General features: G+C 50.0%; 2 protein-coding genes across 3 annotated transcripts; one reads left to right on the forward strand and one right to left on the reverse strand.

Annotated features, from left to right (window-relative positions):
• Positions 1–778: 778 nt before the first annotated feature.
• Positions 779–1,992, reverse strand: C3H17orf114 (chromosome 3 C17orf114 homolog). Its single transcript, XM_055133508.1, has 3 exons — positions 1,797–1,992; positions 1,471–1,590; positions 779–1,033 (listed from the first exon to the last, which is right to left on the reverse strand). The coding sequence occupies exons 2-3, from the start codon at positions 1,541–1,543 to the stop codon at positions 861–863; spliced, it is 246 nt and encodes an 81-aa protein (XP_054989483.1). The 5' UTR covers positions 1,544–1,590; positions 1,797–1,992; the 3' UTR covers positions 779–860.
• A 6,276-nt stretch (positions 1,993–8,268) lies between these two features.
• PLD2 (phospholipase D2) lies at positions 8,269–24,201 on the forward strand. Of its 2 annotated transcripts, none has more exons than XM_055133505.1 (25): positions 8,269–8,528; positions 9,202–9,311; positions 9,392–9,522; positions 9,610–9,752; positions 10,415–10,520; positions 10,607–10,672; positions 10,790–10,848; positions 10,981–11,073; positions 11,172–11,324; positions 11,937–12,086; positions 17,016–17,099; positions 17,272–17,350; positions 17,999–18,109; positions 18,284–18,454; positions 18,910–19,036; positions 19,226–19,344; positions 19,434–19,547; positions 19,690–19,794; positions 19,983–20,071; positions 20,180–20,293; positions 20,427–20,476; positions 20,734–20,868; positions 21,083–21,236; positions 23,022–23,136; positions 23,392–24,201. In XM_055133505.1, the coding sequence occupies exons 2-25, from the start codon at positions 9,203–9,205 to the stop codon at positions 23,614–23,616; spliced, it is 2,802 nt and encodes a 933-aa protein (XP_054989480.1). In that variant the 5' UTR covers positions 8,269–8,528; position 9,202; the 3' UTR covers positions 23,617–24,201. The 2 variants fall into 2 exon arrangements, with proteins under 2 accessions (XP_054989480.1, XP_054989481.1); XM_055133506.1 differs by lacking the exon at positions 8,269–8,528 and adding an exon at positions 8,593–8,677.
• The last annotated feature ends 1,040 nt before the right edge of the window (positions 24,202–25,241 follow it).

The raw sequence follows: 25,241 nt of genomic DNA on the forward strand, positions 1-25,241 counted from the left end.
CAATCTTTGACAGCCTATATAGTCCCCCCAGCTCTGACAGCAGTGATCCCAGAGTGCAGAGCCAGAAGTAAGCCCTAAGCACAGCCAGGCATGGCCCAACCCTCCCCCACCTCCCACAAAGAAAATAAAGCTCCAGTCTTCTCTACCCTGCTCTTATATTACACTGTTTAATTTTACTTTCTGCACAGCAGCACTTATCAGTATGTCCTACTGTACTTGTTCTCTGTCTACTTCTGTCTCCTAGGAAGTAAGTTAAGTGAGGAGAGAAAATTCCCTTTGCAGGGTGCCACACCTGGCTGTGCTCAGGAGCAACTCTAGTTCTGTGCTCTGAGTGGTGTTCAGGGGAGGGTGCCAAGCCTGCCATATACAGAGCATACACTCAGCTTGAGGAGCTTCTCTCCGACTCAGGATTCTTCTGGCCTGGTTCACTGACATCCTCAGGCCAGGCCCAAAGTGGACACTTGCCCTGTATTGAGTCACTATGCTCCCTAGCCCCATCTGCTGTCCTGCCTAGCTCCTCTCTGCTCAAAATGTCCACCATACTCCCCTCTGAAACTTTATTTCATCAAAGACTCTCCTGGGACCACCTGTGTCCTATTTCTCCTCAGCAGTTCCCATTCCCATCCCACACTGCACTTCCTGTTGGCCTGACTGCCTTAGCCCCCTGGCTATTACCTCCCCTCCATCCTGTCCTGCCTCTGCATAACACACAGGCACATGCATATACCTCACAACTCAATTTAATGAGACAGACTTGAGGGACTTAGGGGCCGGGTACTGGGATCACTGAGAGAAGTCGAGGGTTTGAGGGGGGGAGGGTTGCCAGAGCTTCCTGGAAGTTCAGCCCCTTGGTTGTTCCTTCAAATGGTGGAGTCATTGGCTGATGCTATGTCATGCAGCTGGTGACGGAAGGAGAGTCGAGCTTTCCTGCTGAAGTAGGCACCGGGCCCCAGGGAGGGTGTCGCTCCCTCAGCCATAACAGGAGTGATAGCTGGCCTGGGATCCGGATCTGTAGGGGCTGCTGAATCAAGACCTGAAGGGGAGACTGGAGGTAAAGGAAAGGAGTTGGGGTCAAGGTCTCCCACCCCCACGGGCTCTTCCCTTCCATGTAGTGAGAGGAACATGGAAGACGGCAGCACGGGCCAGGAAAGGGGAGACACAGGACTGACTTCACTGGCAGTTCAGGGGTGCAGGGTTCTTACTCGGCTCCTCTGCTTGGTGGAGGCTCTGCTGTCACTGGCTGGCAATCCTTAATCATTCTGAGCAAAGAATGGTCTTACATCACTTTGTACTGGGCCCTGCAAAGGATTTCACCAGTCCTATGGGGAAGTGATGACTCCAACCTTCTACCCAGGGAGACAAATTATCCTTTTCCCTCCACTGGTTTGGTCATTTGCCTTTCTTCCCCGGTGTATGCCATCTGTTTCCCTTTCCATCAGTCCCCCTTACTCCCCCAACCCCACCCCGTACCTGTTTCTTTTCCAGTTCCTTGCTGTCTCCGGCACCTGCACCAGGGGAAGCACCATGCCCCCTTCAGTCCCATCTCAACAATGCAGAAGATCAGGGTGCTGTGATCAGGGTGCTGTGATGCTGCAAATAACCAGGAGGGCCCAGGAGGAGGGGTGTGGTTTCCAAGCCCCTCCACTGTGGGCCAAACTACTACTTAGCCTTAGACCCGCCTGGTGATTAAAGGCGCCAAGGGAATGGGAAGGAAAGAAGAGGGAGGAGGAAAGGGGGAAGGAAGACACCCCAGTTAGAGGTTGTTTTTAAATCTCAGGAGGAGTTTTGGGCCACACCTGGCTCTGAGCTGAGGTGTCCCAGCGGTGTTCAGGGGACCTCCTGGTGCCAGGGATCAAAGCTGGTTGAGCTGCATGTAAGGCAAGCACCTTGACTCCTCTACTGTCTCTCCAGTCCTTGAATGTTCTCTTTGCTCCCCGTGGAAAAGCAGAAGACTAGGAGGCACAGCGTGGCAAAGATAAACGCAGAAATACTGCGTTGGGGGCTGTAACAATAGTACAATGAGTAAGATGTTAGTCTTGCATGTAGTAGACCCAGTTTCCATTTCAGACACCACATATGATCCTCTGTTCTCTGCCAGGAGTGATCCTTGAGTGCAGAGACAGGAGTAAGCCCAGAGAACTGCCAGGTATGACCCCAAAGAAAACAAGAAAAAAAATTCCAGGACAGATCAATGTAGTGAAAATTCATTACAGTCATTTTGGACCCCTTGGTGCCATGGTGGTCCCTCCCGAGGATTCTTTTATAGTTCGGAATACTAAGATGTACAAAATTTAGGACTTGAAAAATAGTATAGAAGTTAAGGCACTTTTTTTGTACATGACTGACTCTAGTTTGATCCCTGGAAAGCTGGCATCCCTGGAACATATGGTCCCCCGAGCCACACCAGAAGTGATCCCTGAACACAGAACCAGGAGTAAGCCCTGAGCACAGTTGGATGCAGCCCCCAAAGCAAAACAAAACAAAAAACTGTACATGATTTCAAAATAGCCTATGTATCTTTAGAATAAGAAACTTAACTAGGAAGAGGAAAATGGCAGGGAAATGTTTCGTACCCATTAAGTGGTCTAGTAGCTCTTGCCCTCTCTTATGAAGATAGTTATCATTGATTAATAGTGCTATGCCACGTGGATGCTAGTGACTTATTTATGGTATCTTGTCTAATCACGTCAGCCGTCTTTTGAGGTATTACCATGATCTAATTTTACAGTAGGGAGTTGGAGGCACGGAGAGACTAGGTAACTTGCCACAGTCACACAGGCAGAGACACAGTCACACAGTCAGCAGAGCAGGAACTGCCTTCTCCACCCCATCCCCATCAGCTTGACCCCTGAGTCCACTCTGTTAACCACCACCTTGTGCTTCCCAGGCGTGTCCCTGGCAGGCACTGATGTCCTGGGTCAGTTCTGGAATAGCAAACCCAGGCTGCAAACTTTCCATCAGATTACCCTAAGGTTAGAATCTAAGGAGTAAGACAATGAAAATGCTACATTTCCACATATTATCTCAGGATGCTAGTACATGGGAAAAATTAAAAAGCACTGCTGACTGTATACCGCCTAACTCAGAAATCATTTCTCATTTTATAAATTAACTTTACTGAAGAAAAAACCTTTTGTTCTTTTGTGCCAGCTTGCTCCCGGCTTTGAATTCAGGGATCACTCCTGGTAGGACTCAGGGTGCAAAGGATCAAACCTGGGTTGGTTGTGTGCAAGGCAAGCACCCTACCTGCTGTTCCATCTCTCTGGCCCACTGTAGTAAATATTAACTTACAGTTTGCCCAGTGATGTAACTCTCCTAGAGCACAGGTCCTGCATGCTTGCATTACCCTGGCTTTGATCCTTGGTGCACACACAATTTACAGGATGTTATTATTTCATTAAATTCATTTTTCTTTTGTTATATTTTGTTCCTTTTAGGGGAAACACCTGGCAGTGCTCAGGGGCTACTCCAACTCTGTGCTTGGTAGTCAGTCTTAGAATTACCTGGGGAGACCATGCAGTGCCAGGGGTTGAACCCAGGCTTTCTGCAGGCAAAGCATGCACTTCATGCCTTTGGGATTTTCCTCAGCCCCCTCCAATAAATAGTTTCATGCACACATTTTTTTCTGGTTTTTGGACTACACCAAAAGGAGCTATGCTCAGGGCTTATTCCTGGCTCTCTATTTAGGGATCACTGCATCAGGCTTTGGGGACCATATGGGGTACTGGGGACCAAAACCAGCTCTGCCACATACAAAAGTGCCACCCTACCTACTTTACTGCAGTCTGGTTTGGGGGGACCATACCCAGAGGTGCACAGGGCTTACATCTAGCTCGGTGATCATTCCTAATGAGGCTTGGGGGACCATGTGGAATACCGGGGATCAAATCCTGGTTGATCACATGCAAGGCAAGTGCCCTACCCACTGTAGTTATCCCTCCGATGAAATGCACACATTAGTATATAATTCCATGAGAGCTTTCTCTTGTTTGGGGGCCATAGCAGGTGTGTTGCTCAGAGGTTGTTTGGGTAGTATGTGTGCCAGAGATCAAATCCAGGACTCTTGCATGCAAAGCATGTGCTTTTGTACCTTGAGCTATCTTTCTGACAAATGTGCAAATCCATGTAAGCACTACCCAGATAAAGAGATGACATTTCCAGCTGGTCACACTTCTGGGTGTGGTCAAAAACAAACAAAAAAGATATGACATTTTTTTTCTTTTTGAGTCACACCCAGCAATGCACAGCGGTTACCTCCTGGCTTTGCACTCAGGAGTTACTCCTGACGGTGCTCAGGGGACCATATGGGGTGCTGGGAATTGAACCGCGTGCAAGGCAAACGCCCTACCCGCTGTGCTATTGCTCCAGCCCCAGATATGACATTTCTAATTACTAAATTCCCTTGTGTGTCCTATTACCATCCATCTTTCCTCCATGGCCCTGCTATAGGTAGCTATTGATTTGATTTTCATCACTGAAGATGAGCTTTTCCTGTTTTGGGGTTTGTTTGTTGTTGTTTTTTTTTTTTTTTGCTTTTTAGGTCACACCTGGGCAATGCACAGGGGTTAACTCCTGGCTCTGCACTCAGGAATAACTCCTGGCAGTGCTCAAGGGACCATGTGGGATGCTGGAAATCGAACCCGGGTCGGCCGCGTGCAAGGCAGATGCCCTACCCACTGTGCTATTGCTCTAGGCCCCTGTTTTGGAACTTTGATAGGAACTGGAGAGATAGTGCAGTGGATAGGCCATTTGATTTGCACTCCATACCGTGCCCTGAGCCCCACCAGAAGTGATCCCTGAGCATTGCTGGGCTTGACCCAAAAAACAACCCCTAGCCTCAAAGGAAATAACTTTAGGGAGGTTTAGAGGGGAGGTTTGGGCCACACCTGGTGATGCACAAGGGTTCTCCTGGCTCTGCACTCAGGAATTACTCCTGGTGGTGGTCAGGGGGACCATATGGGATGCCAGGATTGAAACCTACTCTTCTATCATTCCAACCTCCCCACCACCACCACCAAAAGAACCTTATATAAATAGCATCATATGGTATTACTTGGGGCAGGGAGTATTTGTGGGACTGGTTTGGGCCACACTCAGCAGTGGTCAGGGCTTAATCCTGGCCTTGTGCCCAGGGCTTACTACTGGTGGTGCTCAAGAGGACTTTATGTAGTGCTTAGGGGACTATCTACAATGTGGGGCATTGAACAGCGGTAGGATGCATGCAAAACAAGTGCCTTAACCCCTATACATTCTCCAGCCCCTGATATTATTTTTTTGTGTCTGGTTTTCTTCACCATAATAATTTTGAAAGTCATGTATGCTGTATGTCTCCCATAATGTAGGCCTAGAGGTGCCCAATACCCCCTAGAGGCCCAAACTTTGAACTTTGAAGCGTATACCACCTGAATAGCTCTTAGCACATATACCTGCCCCCCCCCCCCATTCAGTAGAACTGGAGGAAGGATTCTGTAAAAAACAAATGGGCAGCAGAAATAATACAGAAGCACTTGCCTTGTGTTTAGCGGATTGGGCCAACTCTCATTCTATTCCTGGGACTGCATATGGTCCCCTGACCACCACCAGAGGTCACTCATGAGCACAGAGCAGGCTGAGCGTATCTGGTTGGTCCAAAAACCTACAAACCAACCAACAAAAAAAATCTGTATCCAGCAGTCACTTCCCAGTCCTCTCCAGCAACTATTAAGCTACTTTCTATTTATTTTATTTTATTTTTTGTGGGGCTACATGTAGTGGTGCTCAGGGCTTACTTTTGGCTCTGTGCTCAGGGATTATTCCTTGCTAGGGGCTTGAGGGACCACATATGTGGTGCCAGGGTTTCAAACCCAGCTCACCTGCCTGGGTGTACTATTTCTCTCACCCCTATTTTATTTTATTTTAGGTTTTTGGTCTACACCCTGCGTAGCTCAGGGTTTTTACTTGGCCCTGTACTCAGGAGTCACCCCTGGCAGTGTTTATGGGAACATACGTGATACACGGGATCAAACTGGGTTGTATGCAAAGCATATAATTTAATTATTTATTTATTTATTTATTTTGGGCCACACCTGGTGATGTTCAGCTCTTAATCCAGGCACTGTGGTCAGGGGTCACTTATGGAGGGGCTCAGGGCACTATATAGGACACTGGCATCAAACCCATGTCAACTTTGTGCAATACAAATGCCCTATCTACTGTATTATTTCTCCAGCCCCACAACATGACTTTTTATTATGCTTATTTTGTTTTGTCTTTTGATTTTGGGCTATACCCACAATGCTCAGGGGCTACTCGTGGTTCTCACTCAGGAATTACTCCTGACAGTGATTGAGGGACCATATGGGATGCTAGGGATTGAACAGGGATTGGAATCAGCCATGTGCAAGACAAGCGCCCTCACACTGTATTATTGCTCTGGACTCTCAACATGACTTTTTTTTTTTTTGGCTTTTTTGCTCACACCTAGCGATGCTCAATGGTTAGTCCTGGTTCTACACTCAGGGACCACTCCTGGTGGTGCTCGGGGGACCATATGGGATGCTGGGGATTGAACCTGGATCAGCCACATGCAAGGCAAATTCCCTACCCACAGTACTATCATTCCGGCCCCACAACATGATTTTTTAAATTAACAATTGGACTTAAAATTAGACTTGAACAAATACTTTTTTTCAAAAAGATATGAAAATGGTCAATGAGCACAGAAAATATGACCAACATTATAAATCATCAGAGAAATGCAAATAAGACCAAAAAAGAACTATTTTACACTTTGTAGAATGTCTTCACGAAAAAGACTGACAATGTTAAATATTGGCCATGCTGTGAAACAACTATAATTTCCATACATTGATTTCTGGAAATTTCCATACATTGATTCTGGAATTATTTTGAAGAGCCTGGCAGTTCCTTACAAAGTTAAAATACACTGATGAATCCAACAGCCACACTCCTAGTTATTTACTCAAGAAAAATAAGTACATATCCACACAGAAATATTCACAGGTTTGGTCACGGAAGACTGAAAACAACTCAAGTTCCGACATAAGAGTGGAAAAAAATGTTTAGTTTGTGTGCCAAGGACAAAATCCAGGTCCTCCCTATGCAAAGTATGTGCCCTACCACTGAGCCACACCCCGGGTTCCCAGGTTGTTTTTTTTTTTTTTTTTTTTTTTGCGTTGGGGGCTTGGAGGGCGGGGCCGGGGGGAGGGGGGGAAATGAACTGTAGCCTAACCCTTTTTTACAGTAGGAATCACAGGCAGAGCGACAGTACATCGAGTAGGATACTTACTGAGCATGTGACTGGCCTGGGTGACATATGGTCCCCCAATTTCCACCAGGAATCACCCCCTGAGCCCAGAGCTAGGAATAATGCAATATAAGTACGCCCCCTCCCTTTAAAAAGAAAAAAAAATCACACACATGAAAGAAATTTCCTTTTGTGTTTGTTTGGCCACACCCAGCAATGTTCAGGATTACTTACTCCTGGCTCTGCACTCAGGAATTACTCATGGAGGGGCTGGGGTGGGGGTGGGAGACGAAAAGGGACGCTGAGCATGGTACTCCGTTTGCATGCAAGGAAAACTCCCTACCCACTGTACTACTGCTCCGCCCCGTACTTTTTTCCTTTTTTAATCTTAAAAGAGTAAAATATTTGGGGCCGTGGAGCTAACTCAAGAGGTTAGAGTGCTTGCTGGATCCCAGGCTTGCACAGTCTGGGAGAATCTAGCCAGGAATAGTTTCCAGCGCTGTAGGGCGTGGCCAAAAAAAACCAAAAGGGGCAGCCCGGAGGAGGAGGCGGTTGTGAAATGCTGTCTTTCAGAACCTACAGTTTGGACTGGAGAGAGAGAGCTCAATGGCTGGCTGGTTAACATGCTTTGGACGCAGTGCCCATGGTTCCACCCTTGCACAGCGTGGTCCCCTTGAGGGACCCGCCAACCCCAGCACCGCTGGGTGTGACCCCCAAACCAAAAAGAACCTAGAGTTTGTCCTGTTTCTCTACTGTAAATTCCAGGAGAGTAGGTTTCGTGACTCTTGTTCAAATCTGTACGCTCAATGTCCGGCTCCCAGTAAGAGCGCAATAAATGAATGAATGAAATTTAGAAAAGAATAAAAAACGTTCATTGATGGACATCGGTGGCTTTTGGCCACCATCCCCGGGGCCTTTCTACTTGCTCATTCCTTCCATCTACCACCGCGGCTAGGCTGTGGTTCGCAGCCAGCCTCACAGGGTCCAGCAAGCAAGTGTCCGCAGTGGAGGCGGCGCGTCGGGCCGGGTAGCGGCGACAGCGCGGGAGGGTCCGGGTCCGCGCTGCGGCTAAGGGACGTGCGCCGCGTCGGACGCCCGCGGGGCGGCAGCAGGGCACACTCGGACGGACGCTGCGGGCTGGACCGACAGACCGGCGGACAGCGCCTGCCGGACGCAGGGAGCGAAGCCCGCAGTGCCCCCGGCGCGGGGCGGCCGGCGACTCGACGCCTGCAGGGGGCTGCGCTGGCGCGGGCCGGCCCCGCCGAACGCGGACCGGGCGGAGGTGAGGCAGGGGGGCCGTCCCGCCCCCGAGGGAGGCTCTGAGCGCGCGCCCCGCCCCCCGGCCGGCCCGGGCGTGGGCTCCGGTTCCCGCTCGGCTCGGCCCCGGCTGCTCACGGACGCGCTCCGGCGCCGCCGGCTCCGGCCGCCCGGGTGAGGGGCGCTGGGAGGGGGCGCGGCGAGGATTCCGGGCCCGGGAGCCCGGCGGGGGCGGGAATGCACCCACCCACTGCGGGGCCCTCCGCACCCAGCCGCACGCTCTGATTTCGCGGTTTCCCCCCTCCCCCGCGAGCAGTGGGTCACTTCCTCATTCCCGCCTGGACCCCTCTCTCCACCCGCCTGGCGGGGCTCCTGGCAGCACGCCCCGGGCTCCTTCCCCGGCTGCTGCTGTGCCCCACTTTGACGTCCCTGGGGCCTGCCTGGGCGCTTCTCAACGCCCTGGTTACGGGACGGGAGGCGGGGCTGACGGGTTCGATGAGGGACCCTGGCTGGGCTGGGAGGCGGGCTGACCACGGAAGGGAGGTCGCAGGCAGTTGTGTGGGCATCGGAGAGGCATTGGGGGTCAGCGGGAGCGAGATGGGTGGGAGGGGAGGCTGTGGGTGATGGAGGGACGTAGGGGGTGGGGCGTAGGGTTTTGCAAGACTGATCACCTCCCTGAGAGCTCCCCATATTCCTAGGATGACGGCGACCCCCGAAGGCCTCTTCCCCTCTGGGGATGATCTGGACTCCAGCCAGTTACAGATGGAACCCGATGAGGTGGACACTCTGAGGGAGGGAGAGGACCCAGGTACACAGGCCCCGCCCTCAGGGACGATGAGGGGGCTAGATCTCCTGGGGAGGTGTGTATTCCACTTTCTTTCCTTCCAGCTGACCGGATGCACCCCTTTCTGGCCATCTACAACATTCAGCCTCTGAAAACACATCCATTGGTGTTTGCTCCCGGGGTCCCTGTCACAGCCCAGGTGGTGGGCACTGAAAGATACACCAGTGGATCTAAGGTGATCTGGTGAGGGCGGGAGGAAGAGCTGACCCGACTGGGGGAGAGGAACCCAACGGTGCATTCATTCCTTTCTGTTGCCCTCCAGGTGGGGACATGCACTCTGTATTCTGTCCGCTTAACACATGGCGACTTTACCTGGACAACCAAGAAGAAGTTTCGTCATTTCCAGGAGCTGCATCGCGACCTCCTCAGACACAAAGTTTTGATGAGCCTGCTCCCTTTGGCTCGGTGAGGGCTGAGGGTGACCAGGCTGCTTCCTTCCTGCAGAGGGAAGGGATGAGGAACAGGCTGCCACTGACTCAGCTCCATCACTCCCTTCTGCATCCTCCTCCCCCCACCCCACACCCCCCAGCACTTTTCTCTCCAACTCTAACCACTGGCTCAACTTGTTACCTGCAACCCTTTCCTGCTCTGCTCATGCCCAGTTTAACCTTAGCTGCTTCTCCTCTGTTTGGGAGGGGTTTGGCGTGGTCCCGGGGTCCAGCAGGCTATTGCTGCATGCAGGCAAGCACTTTAACCTCTGTGCATTCTCCGGCTCCCTTCTTTTTCTTTTTATTTATTTAGTTTTGGTTTTGTTTGGGGGCCACACCTGGTGCTCGGGGCTTACTCCTGACTCTGCACTCAGGGATCACTCCTGTTGGTGCTCAGGGGACCATACTGGGTGCTGGGCATTGAACCTGGGTTGGCTACATGGAGGCAAGCACCTTCCCCGTCATACCACCACTCTGGCCCAGCCTCCTCTCTTTTCTTGTCTTCATTCTAAGGGGAGAGGGCTTCAATGATGCCAGCTTGAAGATCTCCTTCCTACCTTGAAGACCCCATTTCCAGTGCTCCAGAGTCCAAAGACCTAATCTCTGGCTCTTAGTTGTCCTCTCCTGTCCCTTCCACAGCTTTGCCATACCCTACTCTCCAGACCGAGATGCGGCCAATGCAGAGATTCCCTCTCTCCCCCGAGCAGGCCCCGAGGGCTCCACTAGGCATGCATCCAGCAAACAGGTTTGTGCAGACACCAGACCTCTGGGAAGACCCTTGGTGGGCAGATGACTCTGATTCCAGCTGTCCTTCTCCCATCCCTACTTCAGAAATACCTGGAAAATTACCTCAACCGCCTCCTGACCATGTCTTTCTACCGAAACTACCATGCCATGGTAAGGTTTTCAGAGATAGATTAAAACAGACCCCCAATAAGCAGAGGACCAGGGTCAGTCTGGTCTAGGGGGCTGAAAACCAGAGCCTCTTCTCTGAGCCTTTGTCTTCCTCTGCAGACAGAGTTCTTGGAAGTTAGTCAGCTGTCCTTTATCCCAGACCTTGGCGCCAAAGGACTGTGAGTGCCTGATCCCCTTCACTTGGTCCTCCGCAAACATCTGGCTCCTGCTGCCTGCAATGGGGAAGGCAGTGCAGATGGGATGTGGGAGTAGATTCCTCATCCCGCATCTTTTCCTGATTTGCTCCCCAGGGAGGGAGTGATCAGAAAGCGCTCAGGCGGCCATCGTGTTCCTGGCTTCACCTGCTGTGGCCGAGACCAAGTTTGTTATCGCTGGTCCAAGAGGTGTGATAGCGCTGAGTAGCAGAGTCGGGGGAAGGGCGGAGGGGGGGGAGAATAAGGAGATCCCACGAGGTGGCACAGACTGAGCCCTTCTGCACCAGGTGGCTGGTGGTGAAGGACTCCTTTCTGCTCTACATGTGCCTCGAGACTGGTGCCATCTCCTTCGTTCAGCTCTTCGACCCTGGGTTTGAGGTGCAGGTTGGAAAAAAGAGCACAGAGACACGATATGGGGTCCGGATTGACACCTCTCACAGGTGAGGCCTCCCGGTACAGACAGATATACAGGAAGTGAACAGCCAGACAAAAGTCCTAAAGAGAGTTGAGTGGAAGATACCATGGAAGAAAGGAAGGCACAATTACTGCCTTGGGGCTGGCCAGGATCTAGAATCAGATATTTGGAGTGGCTTTGAGAGCCCTACCCAGAGAAAGGGTGTGTAGAATAGGTTGGGTGGTATATCCTCTTATAGAATCACACTTGGCAGTGCTCAGAGGTCACTCCTGGCAATGCTCAGGGATCAAATCAAGGTTGGCAGCATGTAAGACAAGCACCTTTACTCCTATACTATCTCTCTGGCCCTGTGAGGAATAGACTTTTCATGTGATTTGTTTTTTTTAAAGAAGAAGAAAAGCTGTCTGCTCACTCATGTGTTCATTAACATTCGAGACCTGGCACAATATTAGGTGCCAGGGATGTACCTGCCTTTGGACCCACCAAAGGCAGATATATGTCCTGCCCCTATGGAGTCACTGTAGAATTAGGGACTGAGGGAGCAAGTGGGAAAAAGGTGACAGCTATAGCGGAAGAAATTTCTGTACAAGTCCAGAAGTCCAGGGATCAAGGATTGTCCTCATCTCATTGTGTCCAGGTCCCTTATTATCAAATGCAGCAGCTACCGGCAGGCACGATGGTGGGGCCAAGAAATCACTGAGCTGGCTCAGGGCCCTGGCAGAGACTTTGTACAGTTACACCGGCATGACAGCTATGCCCCGCCCCGGCCCGGGACTCTGGCTCGATGGTAAGACACTCGCATCCCTTCTGAACTTGTCTAAATAAGTTGGTATTTGGAAGAGTCCTTGATTCTGCTTTCTCTCCTCTGACCCTTTCTGATCTCCGTAACTCTCATTGACTTCTCAAATTTTCTGACCCCCTTTATCTCCCTGGTACTCCACTAAACTTTCTGATTCACTAACTTAGTTATCTCCATTGACCTCGACTTATCAGACTTCCATAAATTTTGTTTTATCACATTGACCCTCTTAGTTCTCTATGATATCAATTCTCAGGTTTATTCATTTAACAAATATTTTCTAGGGCCAGGAGAGAGAGTATAGTGCATAAAGTGCTTCAATCCCTGGTATCCCATATGGAATTCTAAGCACTGCCTGAAGTGATTCCTGAGTGCAGAGCCAGGAGGAACCTCTAGTATTGCTGAGTGTGGCCCCCAGGTATTTTTTAAAATAAATTTTAAAATTAAAAAAATAAATATTTTTCAAGTATCTACCAGTGCCAGGCTCAGTAAGATGCGGTCCAACAGAGATTCAATTGCAAAACTGTGGTGGTAGATAACGGTATCAGACTCAGCAAAGAGTAATAGAGGCAGTTACCCTGAGGTTTCCCTTAGCAAGATAAAGAAAATGGGGAAAGGCAGCTTAGGCAGAAAAGCTAGAGATAGCTTAGGAGATCCCAGTCCTGCTTGTGGCTGCTGAGAAGCAGAGTCTGGACTTAGCAAAGCCTTTTAATGCACAGATGCTGAGCTGAGCTAGCTGAACTTTGTCACACAGAGTGAAGTCACGGGAAGAAGTTTTTTCTTGGAGGTGGTGTTGAGATTTTTTTTTTATTTGCTTTTTGGGTCACACCTGGCGATGCACAGGGGTTACTTCTGGCTCATGCACTCAGGAATTACTCCTGGCAGTGCTCAGAGGACCATATGGGATGCTGGGAATCGAACCCAGGTTGGCCACGTGCAAGGCAAACGCCCTACCCACTGTGCTATCACTCCAGCCTGAGATTTTTTTTAAAAGCTCGTAAAAGCTAGTAGTAGCTGACACTTATTATGTGCTCCAAACTCTTCTCAGCAATTTGTGTGCATGTGTGTGAGAGAGAGAGGTTTGGGGAGACATAGTTGGCAGTGCTCGGGGGTTCCTTTTGACTCTGCACTTAGAAATAACTCCTGGTGGGCTTGGGGGATCATATGTGGATTCTGGGGTTGACACCAGGGTTGGAAACATGCAAGTCAAACACCTTACCCACTGCACTATCCCTCCAGCCCTTTTCTCGGCACTTTTTGTTTGTTTGTTTTGGGCCACACCCAGAGATGCTCAGGGGTTACTTCTGGCTCTGTACACAGAAATTACTCCTGGCAGTGCTCAATCGAGAATCATATGGATCGAGAATCATATGGGGTGCCTAGGATCAAACCCGGGTGGGCAGCATGCAAAGCAAATGCCCTATCTGCATTGTTAACTTTATAACACCTTACTGAGATATTGTAGTTATATCTTCATTTAACAGATAAGAAAACTGAGGCAGGAGAAGTTAGGTAAGTTGCCCAAGGCCACATATCTTGCAAACAGTGGGATCAGGGGATATCTGAACCAAGCCTCTATTTCCCCCTGTCCTCTGATATCAGGGCCTTAGGCAAGCAAGTGGTACACTGTCCCACTAAGCAGAAAAAAAAATGCATTAAGTTAGAAATTAAAGTTCTTATTCACTGCAGAATTCTTCACTCCAGTCTATCCTTCCCGACGTTCCCTCTCAACAATCCCATTTCTTTCCCCAGAAGAAACCCTAGCAACAGTTTGTAATTATTTTGTTTGTTTGCTCTTTGGGCCACACCCAGTAGTGCTCGGGGGTTTACTTCTGGCTCAGCACTCAGGGATCACTCCTGGCAAGGTTCCAGGGGACCATATGTGATACTGAAAATCAAACCCAGGTCAGCCACATGCAAGATTAGCAGCACTCTACCTGATGTACTATCTCTCCAGCCTCCCTAGCAACAGTTTGATATTTATCCTCCCAAAGTATTTTTTTGCATACTTAAAATTTTTTTTAACAATTTTTATTTTTGGGTTCACACCCAATGGTACTTAGGGCACTGTGTTTAGAGATCACTCTTGGTGTTGCTCATGGGACCATATGTGGTATCGGGGATTAACCCCTGGATCAGCTGTGTGCAAGGCAAACTCCTTACCTGGGATACTTACTGTCTTTCCTCCTCCGCACTGTGTTTTTTGCGGGCGGGGGGGGGGGGGTGATGGGCAAACCTGGCAGTGCTCAAGGGAAACTTTTGGCTCTGCACTCAGGAATCACTCCTGGCAGGCTTGAGGGACCATATGGGATGCCAGGTGATCAAAACCACGTTGGCCATGTACAAAGCAAGAGTCCTCCCTACCCATTATTCTCTGACCTCATCTGCCCCCTTATTTATTTGGGTGGGGGCACTCTTGACAGCATGTAGGGGCTACTCCTGGCTTTGGGCTCAGGGATCCCCTGGTACTGCTTGGGAAACCATATGCAGTACAGGGGATGAAACTGGGGTCAGCCCCATGCAAAGCAAGTGCCTCAACCCCTATACTATCTCTCCACCCTCCCTGACAATTTTATTTTGATTTTTTGTACCACACCTGGTAGCGCCCGAGGTCTATTTATGGCTTAGTACTGGGGTTTGCTCCTAGAAGTGCTTGGGGGACCTTGCTGTGCTGGAAATTGAATGCAGACCCCCTGCATACTAAACATGTGCTTGAGCCCATTGAGTTATCGCCCCAGTCATTTTCTGCATATTTTCATATACACACGTGCTACCTTATGTTTATTGTAAGTGAAGTAACTCTTCTGTGACTTTTGTTTTGTTTTGTTTTTTGGGTCACACCCGGCGATGCACAGGGGTTATTTTTGGTTCTGCACTCAGGAATCACTCCTGGAGGTGCTCGGGGAACCATATGGGATGCTGAGAATCGAACCCCGTTCGGCCGTGTGCAAGGCAAACACCCTATCCGCTGTGCTATCTCTCCAGCCCTCTTCTGTGACTTCTTCTCCCCACTAAATACATGTGTCAGAGATTAGACATTTAGGTTATTTCACATTTTCACCCATATAAACAATGCTGAAACAGTTTAACTTAAGCAGGGCTGGAGATATAGTACAACTATCCCTGGCACTTTATGTAGTCTCATGAGCCTGCCAGAAGTGATCTCTGAGCACAGAGCCATGAGTAAGCCCTAAGTTTAACTCAGTGTGGCCCCAAAACCAAAACCAAAAGTTCATAACCTATGCATTTGGCATGATATATTCCTAGAAAGAGAATACTGTATGCATTAAATGATATTAAAGGGCATGTGTATTTAGTATTTTCATACTGTTATATATATATTCCCATTATATGTGAGAATATGCACTCTCCCATATGTTAATATTGATGGTATAAGATTATTCTAGTTTTTGCCACTCTAGTGCATTTAAAAACTGTTATTTTGTTTTGATACAATTTCCTTGTTTACTATTGAATATCTTTTTCTATAAATAACCATATTTATTCTGTGAGCTGTCAGTCTGTCCATTTTTCAGTAGGTTTATGTGTCTTTTTTTACTGAGTTGTTAGAATTTTTTATATATTTTAAAATTATTTATTTATTTATTTATTTATTTGCTTTTTGGGTCACATCTGGCAATGCACAGGGGTTACTCCTGACTCTACACTCAGGAATTATTCCTGGAGGTGCTCAGGGGACCATATGGGATGCTGGGAATCAAATCCGGGTCGACTGTGTGTAAGACAAACACCCTACCCGCTGTGCTATTGCTCCAGCCCCATTGTTAGAATTTTTTATGTACTTTGTATGCTCCTAATATTTAGTCATTTTCATTTATGAAGACCTTTTTTGTTTGTTATTTTGTTTTTGGTCCCCCGGTGGTGCTCAGGAATGACTCCTGCAGAATCAGGGAACCAGATGAAGTGCCAGGGATTGAACCCAGGTTAGCCACATGTAAGGCAAATGCCTTACTCACTGTATTATCTCTCCAACCCCCAAATATTTATTTTATTAATTTTTTTGGAGGGTGGCCACACCTGGCGGTGCTCAGAGCTTACTCCTAGTCTTTGCTTAGGAATCGCTCCTGGCAGGGATTAGGGAACTATATGTGGTACCAGGGATTGAACCCAGACAGACTGTGTGCAAAGCAAGCATCCTACCTACTCTTCTATCACTCTGGGCCTAGGGGTGTGTGTGTTTGTGTGTTTGTATGTGTTTTGGGCATACCTGGCTGTGTTCAGGGATCACTCCTGGTGTGGAGCTCAAGGAACCATATGGGTTACCAAGGATCAAATCCAGGTCATCTGTGTGTGGCTAACTTTTTTTTTTTCCTTTTGGTTTTTGGGTCATACCTGGCGATGCTCAGGGCTTACTCCTTGCTCTGCACTCAGAAATCACTCCAGTCAAACTCAGGGGACCATATGGGATGCCAGAGATTGAACTCGGGTTGGCCGTATGCAAAGCAAATGCCTTACCCATTGTACTATTGCTCTAGCCCCTTATGAAGTCCTAAAAAAAAAAAAAGTATTTTACACTGGCAAATTTATTTCACTTTTTTATAGCTAATATTTTAAAAATATATATTGCTAACCTATTTATTGGGGAGCGGTGTATGTGGGGGATTGGTAGTGGGGGCATTGGACCATACCCAGCTGTGTTCATGGCTTACTCCTGGCCCTGTACTCAGGGATCACTCTGATGGGGCTTGGGAATCAAACCTTGGTTGGCCGTGTGCAAGACACGTACCTTACCCACTGTACTATCTCTCCGCCCCCCCCCATCTGATACTCTCCGACCTTCTGACCATTCTTTGACTCTGCTCTCATTCTGATCCATGACTATCCTCTGATCTTCACTCTCCAGAGCTTTCTGGCTTCTGACCTCCCTGACACCCTTGGCTTGGCCTCCCCTCCCAGGTTTGTGAATGGGGCAGGCTATTTTGCTGCTGTGGCAGATGCCATCCTTCAAGCTCAAGAGGAGATTTTCATCACAGACTGGTGGTAAGTAAGTGAGTGTGTGGGGGTGGGGGAAACTGCAGGGTAAAGCTTAGACAAGAAGAGCAAACTAGGTTGTACATCGATCAGCTTATGGGCTAGAGGAGGCAGTCAAAGGGGAGGGGTGGCTGATTGTCTGGGTCTCAGCTTGCTTCTCACTGCCTGTTCTGAATCCTAGGTTGAGTCCTGAAATATACCTGAAGCGTCCAGCCCATTCAGATGACTGGAGACTCGACATTATGCTCAAAAAGAAAGCGGTGAGAATGATCAGTAGAGGGAAAGTGTGATGGGGGAGCCTGAGTGGAGGTTGGTGAGAAGTGCAGCCAGGGTAACACAGAGACTTTGAAACTTCTAAGGAGAAAATATGTCCATCTCACTCAGGGTCTGGCAGATATCACCTCCTCCTGGCCCCTTTTGCCTTAAAAACTGGGACCTCCCTCTCCCTGCCCTTCCTCTACCTGATAGAGACTTTCTTCCAGCGTCCATGATACTGTATTGCGTTACCTGTGAGTAGACGCATCTCCAATTAATAGCATGAGGTTCCAGTGTCTGGGAACAATGTCTTCCATATTTGGGCACTCACAGCTATTGGTGGAGAGAAGGAAGATATGTAGATAATGGAAAGAGATAGGAGTAAGGATCAAAGAGGGACAGGCAGATCATTTGGAGGGTGGGTGGATGGATAATGGTTCACATGGGGATGAGTAATTGGTCGGGAAGGTGGATGGATAGATAATAAAACTTAGGTGTTGCTATATGAGTGGGTGAGCAGAGAGATGACATTCAATCTAGATTTGCTGTGAGCATCAAAACTGGGCACAATGCCAGCTATGAGGGTCTCCAGGCAGGATGCAAGGACGGGTGGGAGAGAGGCATTGGGGTCTGATTTCTTCACTCAACACCAGGAGGAGGGTGTCCGGGTGTCAGTACTGCTGTTTAAGGAAGTGGAGTTGGCCTTGGGCATCAATAGTGGCTACAGCAAAAGGACCCTGATGCTGCTGCACCCCAACATAAAGGTGACTCAGCCCTCAGAACCCCCTCACACTATAGTCATCCTTGCCACACGTCCACATCACCTCAACTCTCTTCTTGAATAGCTCTTGCTTTCTTTGTCGTTCCATCCCCCTATTGCACCTCCCTGCTTTTGCTCATCAAAGCCCATCCTCATGACCTCCTCGTACCTGCTCCAGGTGATGCGTCACCCAGACCAGGTGACACTGTGGGCCCATCATGAGAAGCTCCTAGTGGTAGACCAAGTAGTGGCCTTCTTAGGGGGGCTGGACCTCGCCTACGGCCGCTGGGATGACCTGCACTACCGACTGACTGATCTTGGGGAATCCTCTGAGTCGGTTACCCCACAGGTAATTTCCTGAGACCTTCCTGAGCACCCCTAAACTCAGCTCACCCAGGTCAACAGCCTTCACAACGTTGCCTTTCCCCTGTAGTCATTCCAAGCACTTCCTACATTAGAGTTTCTGAACCTTTTGGGGACACAGCAGGAACTTGCAATGATCCTGTCTCTTCCCCATTTTCTCTGATCACCCCTGCCCACCACCCCAATTCCTCTAGGGATGTCACATGCAGCTCAAGGGGAGACTTGGGCATCAAACTCTCTTCTTCCTTTTTTTGGGGGAGGATTAGGGAGGCAAACCTGGCAGTGCTCAGGCCTGATTCCTGGTTCTGCACTCAGGATTTATTCCAATCTGGGGCCCCTGTATGGTACTGGGGATTAAACTTGGGTTAGACACGTGACCTTGGCTTTGTATGACCCCCTTAACCTCTCTTTGCCCCTGGCTTGTGTGTGTTCCCCATGCAGTCTCCCACCTCCTGCCCAGACTCTGCAGCTACCTCAGACCTTTCTAACAACCGATTGTTCTGGTTGGGCAAGGACTACAGCAATCTTATCACGAAGGACTGGGTGCAGCTGGACCGGCCTTTTGAAGGTGAGGGACCCCCTTCTCCAAATCCAAGATCTGGGAGCAGGGACAGAAGCTGGGCCTGAGACTGAGAATGGGATGAGCAAGGTCAAGGGTGATGCAGATTTCCTCTGGTAGTTTCCACTTCCTTTCCCGGCCCAAGTGTTCCCGGCAGGCCCTCCCTGACTCCTCTCATGATTCTCCTGGCATTCCCAGATTTTATTGACAGGGAGACCATGCCTCGGATGCCATGGCGGGACGTTGGAGTGGTTGTTCATGGGCCCTCTGCCCGCGATCTCGCACGGCACTTTATCCAGCGCTGGAACTTCACGAAGGTGCTCGCTGTCTCCTGTAGAGGGTTAAGGAATGGAGAGAGCCAAGGGCAGTTTGTCACCTCCCACTGACTGTTGTCCCTTCACCTCAGACTACCAAGGCCAAGTACAAGTCACCCGCATACCCATACATGCTGCCCAAGTCCATCAGCACTGCAAACCAGCTTCCCTTCACGCTCCCAGGGGGACAGTGTGCCACTGTGCAGGTGAGCCTCTTGGTTTCTGACATGCCCTGTCCCCTCATCCTTCAACAGAATGCCCCAAGCTGGTCCCCTGACCTGAGTCAGGACTCCCCGCCCCCCACCAACTCCAGCCAGATCAGGCACATTGTATCTGCCTTCCCTCCAGGTCTTACGATCAGTGGACCGCTGGTCAGCCGGGACTCTGGAGAACTCCATCCTCAATGCCTATTTGCATACCATCAGGGAGAGCAAGCACTTCCTTTATATTGAGGTCAGTGGCATGGGGGCCAGGGAGGAGAATACAGGGACTGTCCGTAAAGGGAAACTTTGGGTGTCAATGGGATCACTGGTGGCTAGAGGGGAGAAGCTGGGCCAGGACCTGGACCCCAGAGTACATGGATGGCGGGGACTGGGGGCAGCAGCCCAGCTGCTCATGTCTGTTTCTGGTTCCTACTCTAGAATCAGTTCTTCATTAGCTGCTCCGATGGGCGAACAGTTCTGAACAAGGTGGGCGATGAAATCGTGGACAGAATCCTGAAGGCCCACAAGTAAGGTGGACGTGCTGGAGAGTAGATACTGTGGGCGTGATTTCAGCCCAAGCAGAGGGATTGTGCTCTGGGTACAGGTCACACCTCTCATCTGCCCCCCACCTTCAGACAGGGCCAGTGCTTCCGAGTCTACGTGCTTTTGCCGCTGCTCCCTGGTTTTGAGGGTGATATCTCCACTGGTGGCGGCAACTCCATCCAGGCTATTCTGCACTTCACTTACAGGTGACCCCCGAGCCCAGACCCGGCTTACCGGCCCCATCCCACCTGTGTCCCCCTCCTCACTGACCCTCTCCTGCTGGATGTTTGAGCTCCATCTTCCTCTCTATCTCCCTCTACATCTGTTCTCTTTTTTTAGAACCTTATGTCGTGGGGAATACTCAATCCTACATCGCCTCAAAGCAGCCAGTGAGTGCTGGGGCCTGGGGGTTCAAACCTGTACCCTGGAGAGGAGGCGAGTGGAAGGGCTGCAGGCCTGGGGGTGGAGAGAAGGAGGCTGTCCTTCTCGCATACCACTGGGGCTCTGGCCCTGAGGACACAGGGTGTCTTTCCTTCAGGCAGAGCAACTAGGCTGCACAGGGCTTCAGAAGTGAAGAGGTAGGTGGGGTACAGGTGGACAAACGGACCTTACCCCCAGTACTTTCTCCCGCATCTCTTATGCACAGTGGGGACAGCGTGGCGAGACTATATGTCCATCTGTGGGCTTCGCACACATGGAGAGCTAGACGGGCACCCTATCTCTGAGCTCATCTATATCCACAGCAAGATGCTCATTGCGGATGACCGGACAGTCATCATTGGTCAGTCAGGATCTGAGGGGCAGGGGCAGGGTGGTGGGGTAGAGGGAAGAACAGGCCTCAGCCAAGGGCAACAGAATGAGGGCAGCAACTGAGGCCCAGGGAGGGGGATGGAGGGCAAAGAAGGTGTGTTGCCCCAGACTGGAACTCTAGCAACTGTGATGGTATGTGGGGTCTCCGTGGCCCAGACAGACATACATGTCCCACATCCATGCAGGTTCTGCAAACATCAATGACCGAAGCTTGCTGGGGAAGCGCGATAGCGAGCTTGCTGTGCTGATTGAGGACACAGAAATGGAGCCATCCCTCATGGATGGTGTGGAGTATCAAGCGGGCAGATTTGCCTTGAGTTTGCGGAAGCACTGTTTCAGGTAGAGCTGGCATGGGGTGCTACGATGAGTGGGGAAGGCAGGTGGGAAAAGGGCTTGGCTTCTGTTTGAGTGGTCTAAGGATTGCTTAAAGCCATATTTCTCAGCTGTGGAACATAGGGTTCCCTATGTGCCCACTGGATATTACAGGGGGACCACAGGCAGGTGAAAATTGTGTAATTGGAAGGGCACAACTAGGGGGCCAATTGGAAGGATAAAGGGACACAGAAAGGAAAGAAGGTTGGAAGGGGCCACAACCAAACCAAGGTTGAGAAACTAAGGCTTTGAGTGTATGTTAGATTTCCCAGTGTGCAAACTAACCCCATGCAAGGTACCAACAAAGTCTCACTGTATCATTGTATCACTGTCATCCAGTTGCTCATCGATTTGCTTGAGCGGGTACCAGTAACGTCCCCATTGTGAGACTTGTTACTTTTTTTGGCATATCGAATATACTACAGGTAGCTTGCAAGACTCTGCCATGTGGGTGGGATACTCTCGGTAGCTTGCCGGGATCTCCGAGAGGGATGGAGGAATCGAACCCGGGTCGGCCACATGCTAGGCAAACGCCCTACCCACTTTGCTATCACTCCAGCCCACCAACAAAGCATAGATGTAAAAAAAATATTTAGGGGCCAGAGAGATAGTACAATGAGTATGGCATTTGCTTTACATCCTGTGGACTTGGGTTTGATCCCCAGCATCCCATATGGTCCCCCAAGAACTGCCAGGAGTAGCTCCTGAGCTCAGAGGCAGGAGTTACCCCTGAACACTGCTGGGTGTGCCCCCCCAAATATATTACAGAATAATTTTATATATGTATTTGGGGTAGGGGCACACCTGGTAGTGCTCAGGGGCTATTCCTGGCTTTATGTTCAGGGATTACTCGGCTCAGGAGACCATATATGGTGCTGAGGGTCTAACTGTGTAGGGGGTGGGGGAACAGGTGGAAACTGGGCATAATTCCAGCCCCAACCAGAGGGATGTTCTTTGGGTACAGTTCACATCTCTCATTAACCCCTGACTCTATCTCCAGTTCCCTCACACTTTTGTAGGGTTGCTGTACACACTTGGTTGCGATACACCAGCAATCATACAGCCTGTTGTGGCACTGTGCCACCAGGATCAAGCTTCCCATGTGTCAGTGCTGGGAATCAAATTCTGGGCCTCAGGCCTACAAGGCAGACTCTCTGCCACTGAGCTAGCCTGGGCTGTGGGTATATATGTTTTCCAGGATCAAATCCAGGGCTTCACACATGCAATGCCTGCACTCTGCCACTGAGCCACATCCGATACCTCTTTATACTATTTCACCGTTTAACTTTTTTTTTTTTGTATTTTGGGTCACACCTGGAGATGCTCAGGTGTTACTCCTGGCTCTGCACTCAGGAATTACTCCTGATGGTGCTCGGGGGACCATATGGGATGCTGGGAATCAAACCCAGGTCGGCCACGTGCAAGGCAAACACCCTATCTGCTGTGCTATCACTCCAGCCCCTCACAGTTTAACTTTTGAATGACCCAGGCACAACATAATTCTTCACTATTAGAGTTTGCTAAAGATCTTAACTTGCTGGGACTGAAGCGATAGCACAGCAGGTAGGGCATTTGCCTTGCATGCGGCCAATCCAGGTTCAATTCCCAGCTTCCCATATTATTATTCCAATTATTCCCCGAGCACCGCCAGGAATAATTCCTGAATGCATGAACCAGGAGTAACCCCTGTGCATCGCCGGGTGTGACCCAAAAAGGAAAAAAAATCTTAACTTGCTTTTGCCAATCCTGCAGCGTGATTCTAGGGGCAGATGCCCGGCCAGACTTGGATCTTCGAGACCCTATCTGTGATGATTTCTTCCAATTGTGGCAAGACACGGCTGAGAATAATGCTAGTATCTATGAGCAGGTGGGCTTTGAGTGGAACTGCCTAAGAGGGATTTGAGATTCTCTAGTTCTAGGCCAGGGATGAAAAGTCTGGGGTGGGGGGAGGGAGAGGGGGCGAGGTGGGAGTTGGGGAAGAATCTCAAAGGATCCGGTGGCACAGGGTCAGTGAGGGGAAATCTAGAGAGTAGGGACTTTCAGTCTAATTAGGTTTGAACCCTCCGGAGACTTTTCCCAGCCTTATTGGTTTCCATGCCCCCTCTCTCCTCCCATTTCACAGATCTTTCGCTGCCTACCATCCAATGCCACTCGCTCTCTTCGGGTTCTCCGGGAATATGTAGCAGTAGAGCCCCTGGCCACAGTGAGCCCTCCCTTGGCCCGGTCAGAGCTCACCCAGGTCCAAGGCCACCTGGTTCACTTCCCCCTCAAGTTCCTGGAGGATGAGTCTTTATTGCCTCCCCTGGGTAGTAAAGAGGGTGTAATGCCTCTGGAAGTGTGGACATAGTACTAGTCTCAGCTCAGGAGAGGTCACTAGCTGCTGGGTCTCACCGAGTCTGGCTCCCTAGCCCCTAAGCCTAAGGACTGAGGGTAGAGCTCGCTGAGACCAGGGAGAGGCAGCCAGCCCCAAAGGAGACTGGAGAAATCACCAAGGACCAAGGACCCATTCTTGAGAAGTAGCCAAAGAGGACAGTTCCAGCCTTGGGCTGGGGGACAAGAGGGTTCCAGAGACGCTCATCTTCCTTGCTGCCTAGTTCAAACCACTACTACAGAGAAGCATCGATGCTGCCAGGATGTCTGCGCCACGCCTCCCATCCAGGAGGCACGAGCTCTGCTCTGAGCCTTTCCAGCTATCCCTCCCTCCTCTGCCCTTGAATCCCATTCTGCCCAAGTATCTCTCCCAGCCCATTGCTGCCAAGGTGAAGAGAAGGATGAAGCCACTTCCGGCTCCTGACCCTAGAGTGGGGAGAGGAAGCAGGGGCTGGGAGGGGGCAGTGCACACTAATTCTCCCCAGCAGCCTGCTGACAGACAATAACTTTATATCAATTCAATAAACATTTCATAGATAAAAGCATAAAAAACGTCCTTGCATCTTCTTCTGAATTGAGTCGTTGTCCCCATCTGTGTTCACCTCTCCACACTGCTCTCTGCTCCATCTCTGCTCTGCTCTCTGGACGGATCCATCGTCTAACTACTGGGAACAGAAAGCATTTTTCCAGTGCCACCCTAGGGCCAAACCAGAATACCTGACACTGAGCTGCTGGTGAGGGAGGTACATGAAGACCACTGGGGGAGGCGTAGGCAAGCCCCTTTGGGAATTGTAAAGGGGAAACACCCTCAAAGGATTGAAGTAGATGCTTTGCATTCAGAAGCCTGGGGTTCAAGCCTTTTAAGCTACCTCTCTAGCCCTGACAACACTTTGTTTTGGTAGTGCTGGGGTGTTAAGCTACACCCAGCAGTGCTCAGGGGTTGCTCCTGGCAGTGCTTGGGGGACTGGGGATTGAACTCAGGCCCTTAGCATGTAAAGTATGTACTTCAGCCTGTTGAACAATCTCTCTGGTCCCTAATAATATTTTTATTTGTTTTGAGGCCATACTCAGTGATGCCCAGGGAATTACATAAGGTGCTGGGAATCAGACCTACCTCACAGAGCCCTGATAGCATTTCTTTCTTTTTTTTTTTTCTTTTTGGGTCACACCTGGCGATGCACAGGGGTTACTCCTGGCTCTTTACTCAGGAATTACCCCCTGGCGGTGCTCAGGGGACCATATGGGATGCTGGGATTTGAACCCGGGTCGGCCGCGTGCAAGGCAAACGCCCTACCCGCTATGCTATCGCTCCAGCCCCCCTGATAGCATTTCTTACCACCACCAAAGAAATGATACTAATTGCATGTTTTCATTTTTTATTTTTATTTTTGGCTTTTCTTGGGAGGGCTATACCTAGTAGTACTCAGGGCTTTACGTCTGGCTCTATGCTCAGGGATCACTCTTAAGGGGGCTTAGGGGACTATATGTGGTGCCAGGGATCAAATCTGGGTTGATTCTGTAAGGCAAACTTCCTACTCACTGCAACATCTCTCTTGCACCTGACATTTCTTAAGTTGAATAGTTTTATCATATATTGAATAT

This window comes from Sorex araneus, chromosome 3, assembly GCF_027595985.1.
Source record: "Sorex araneus isolate mSorAra2 chromosome 3, mSorAra2.pri, whole genome shotgun sequence".
Classification (NCBI taxonomy): Eukaryota; Metazoa; Chordata; class Mammalia; order Eulipotyphla; family Soricidae; genus Sorex; species Sorex araneus.

Bases quoted from the DNA above. Each gene is read 5' to 3' on its own strand.
- PLD2 (XM_055133505.1), top strand. From the start codon at position 9,203: ATGACGGCGACCCCCGAAGGCCTCTTCCCCTCTGGGGATGATCTGGAC. The intron at 10,673-10,789 runs GTAAGGTTTTCA...CTTCCTCTGCAG, and splicing joins ACCGAAACTACCATGCCATG to ACAGAGTTCTTGGAAGTTAG. The intron at 19,795-19,982 runs GTCAGTGGCATG...TTCCTACTCTAG, and splicing joins AGCACTTCCTTTATATTGAG to AATCAGTTCTTCATTAGCTG.
- C3H17orf114 (XM_055133508.1), bottom strand. From the start codon at position 1,543: ATGGGACTGAAGGGGGCATGGTGCTTCCCCTGGTGCAGGTGCCGGAGA. The intron at 1,034-1,470 runs GTACGGGGTGGG...TCTCCCCTTCAG, and splicing joins AGGAACTGGAAAAGAAACAG to GTCTTGATTCAGCAGCCCCT.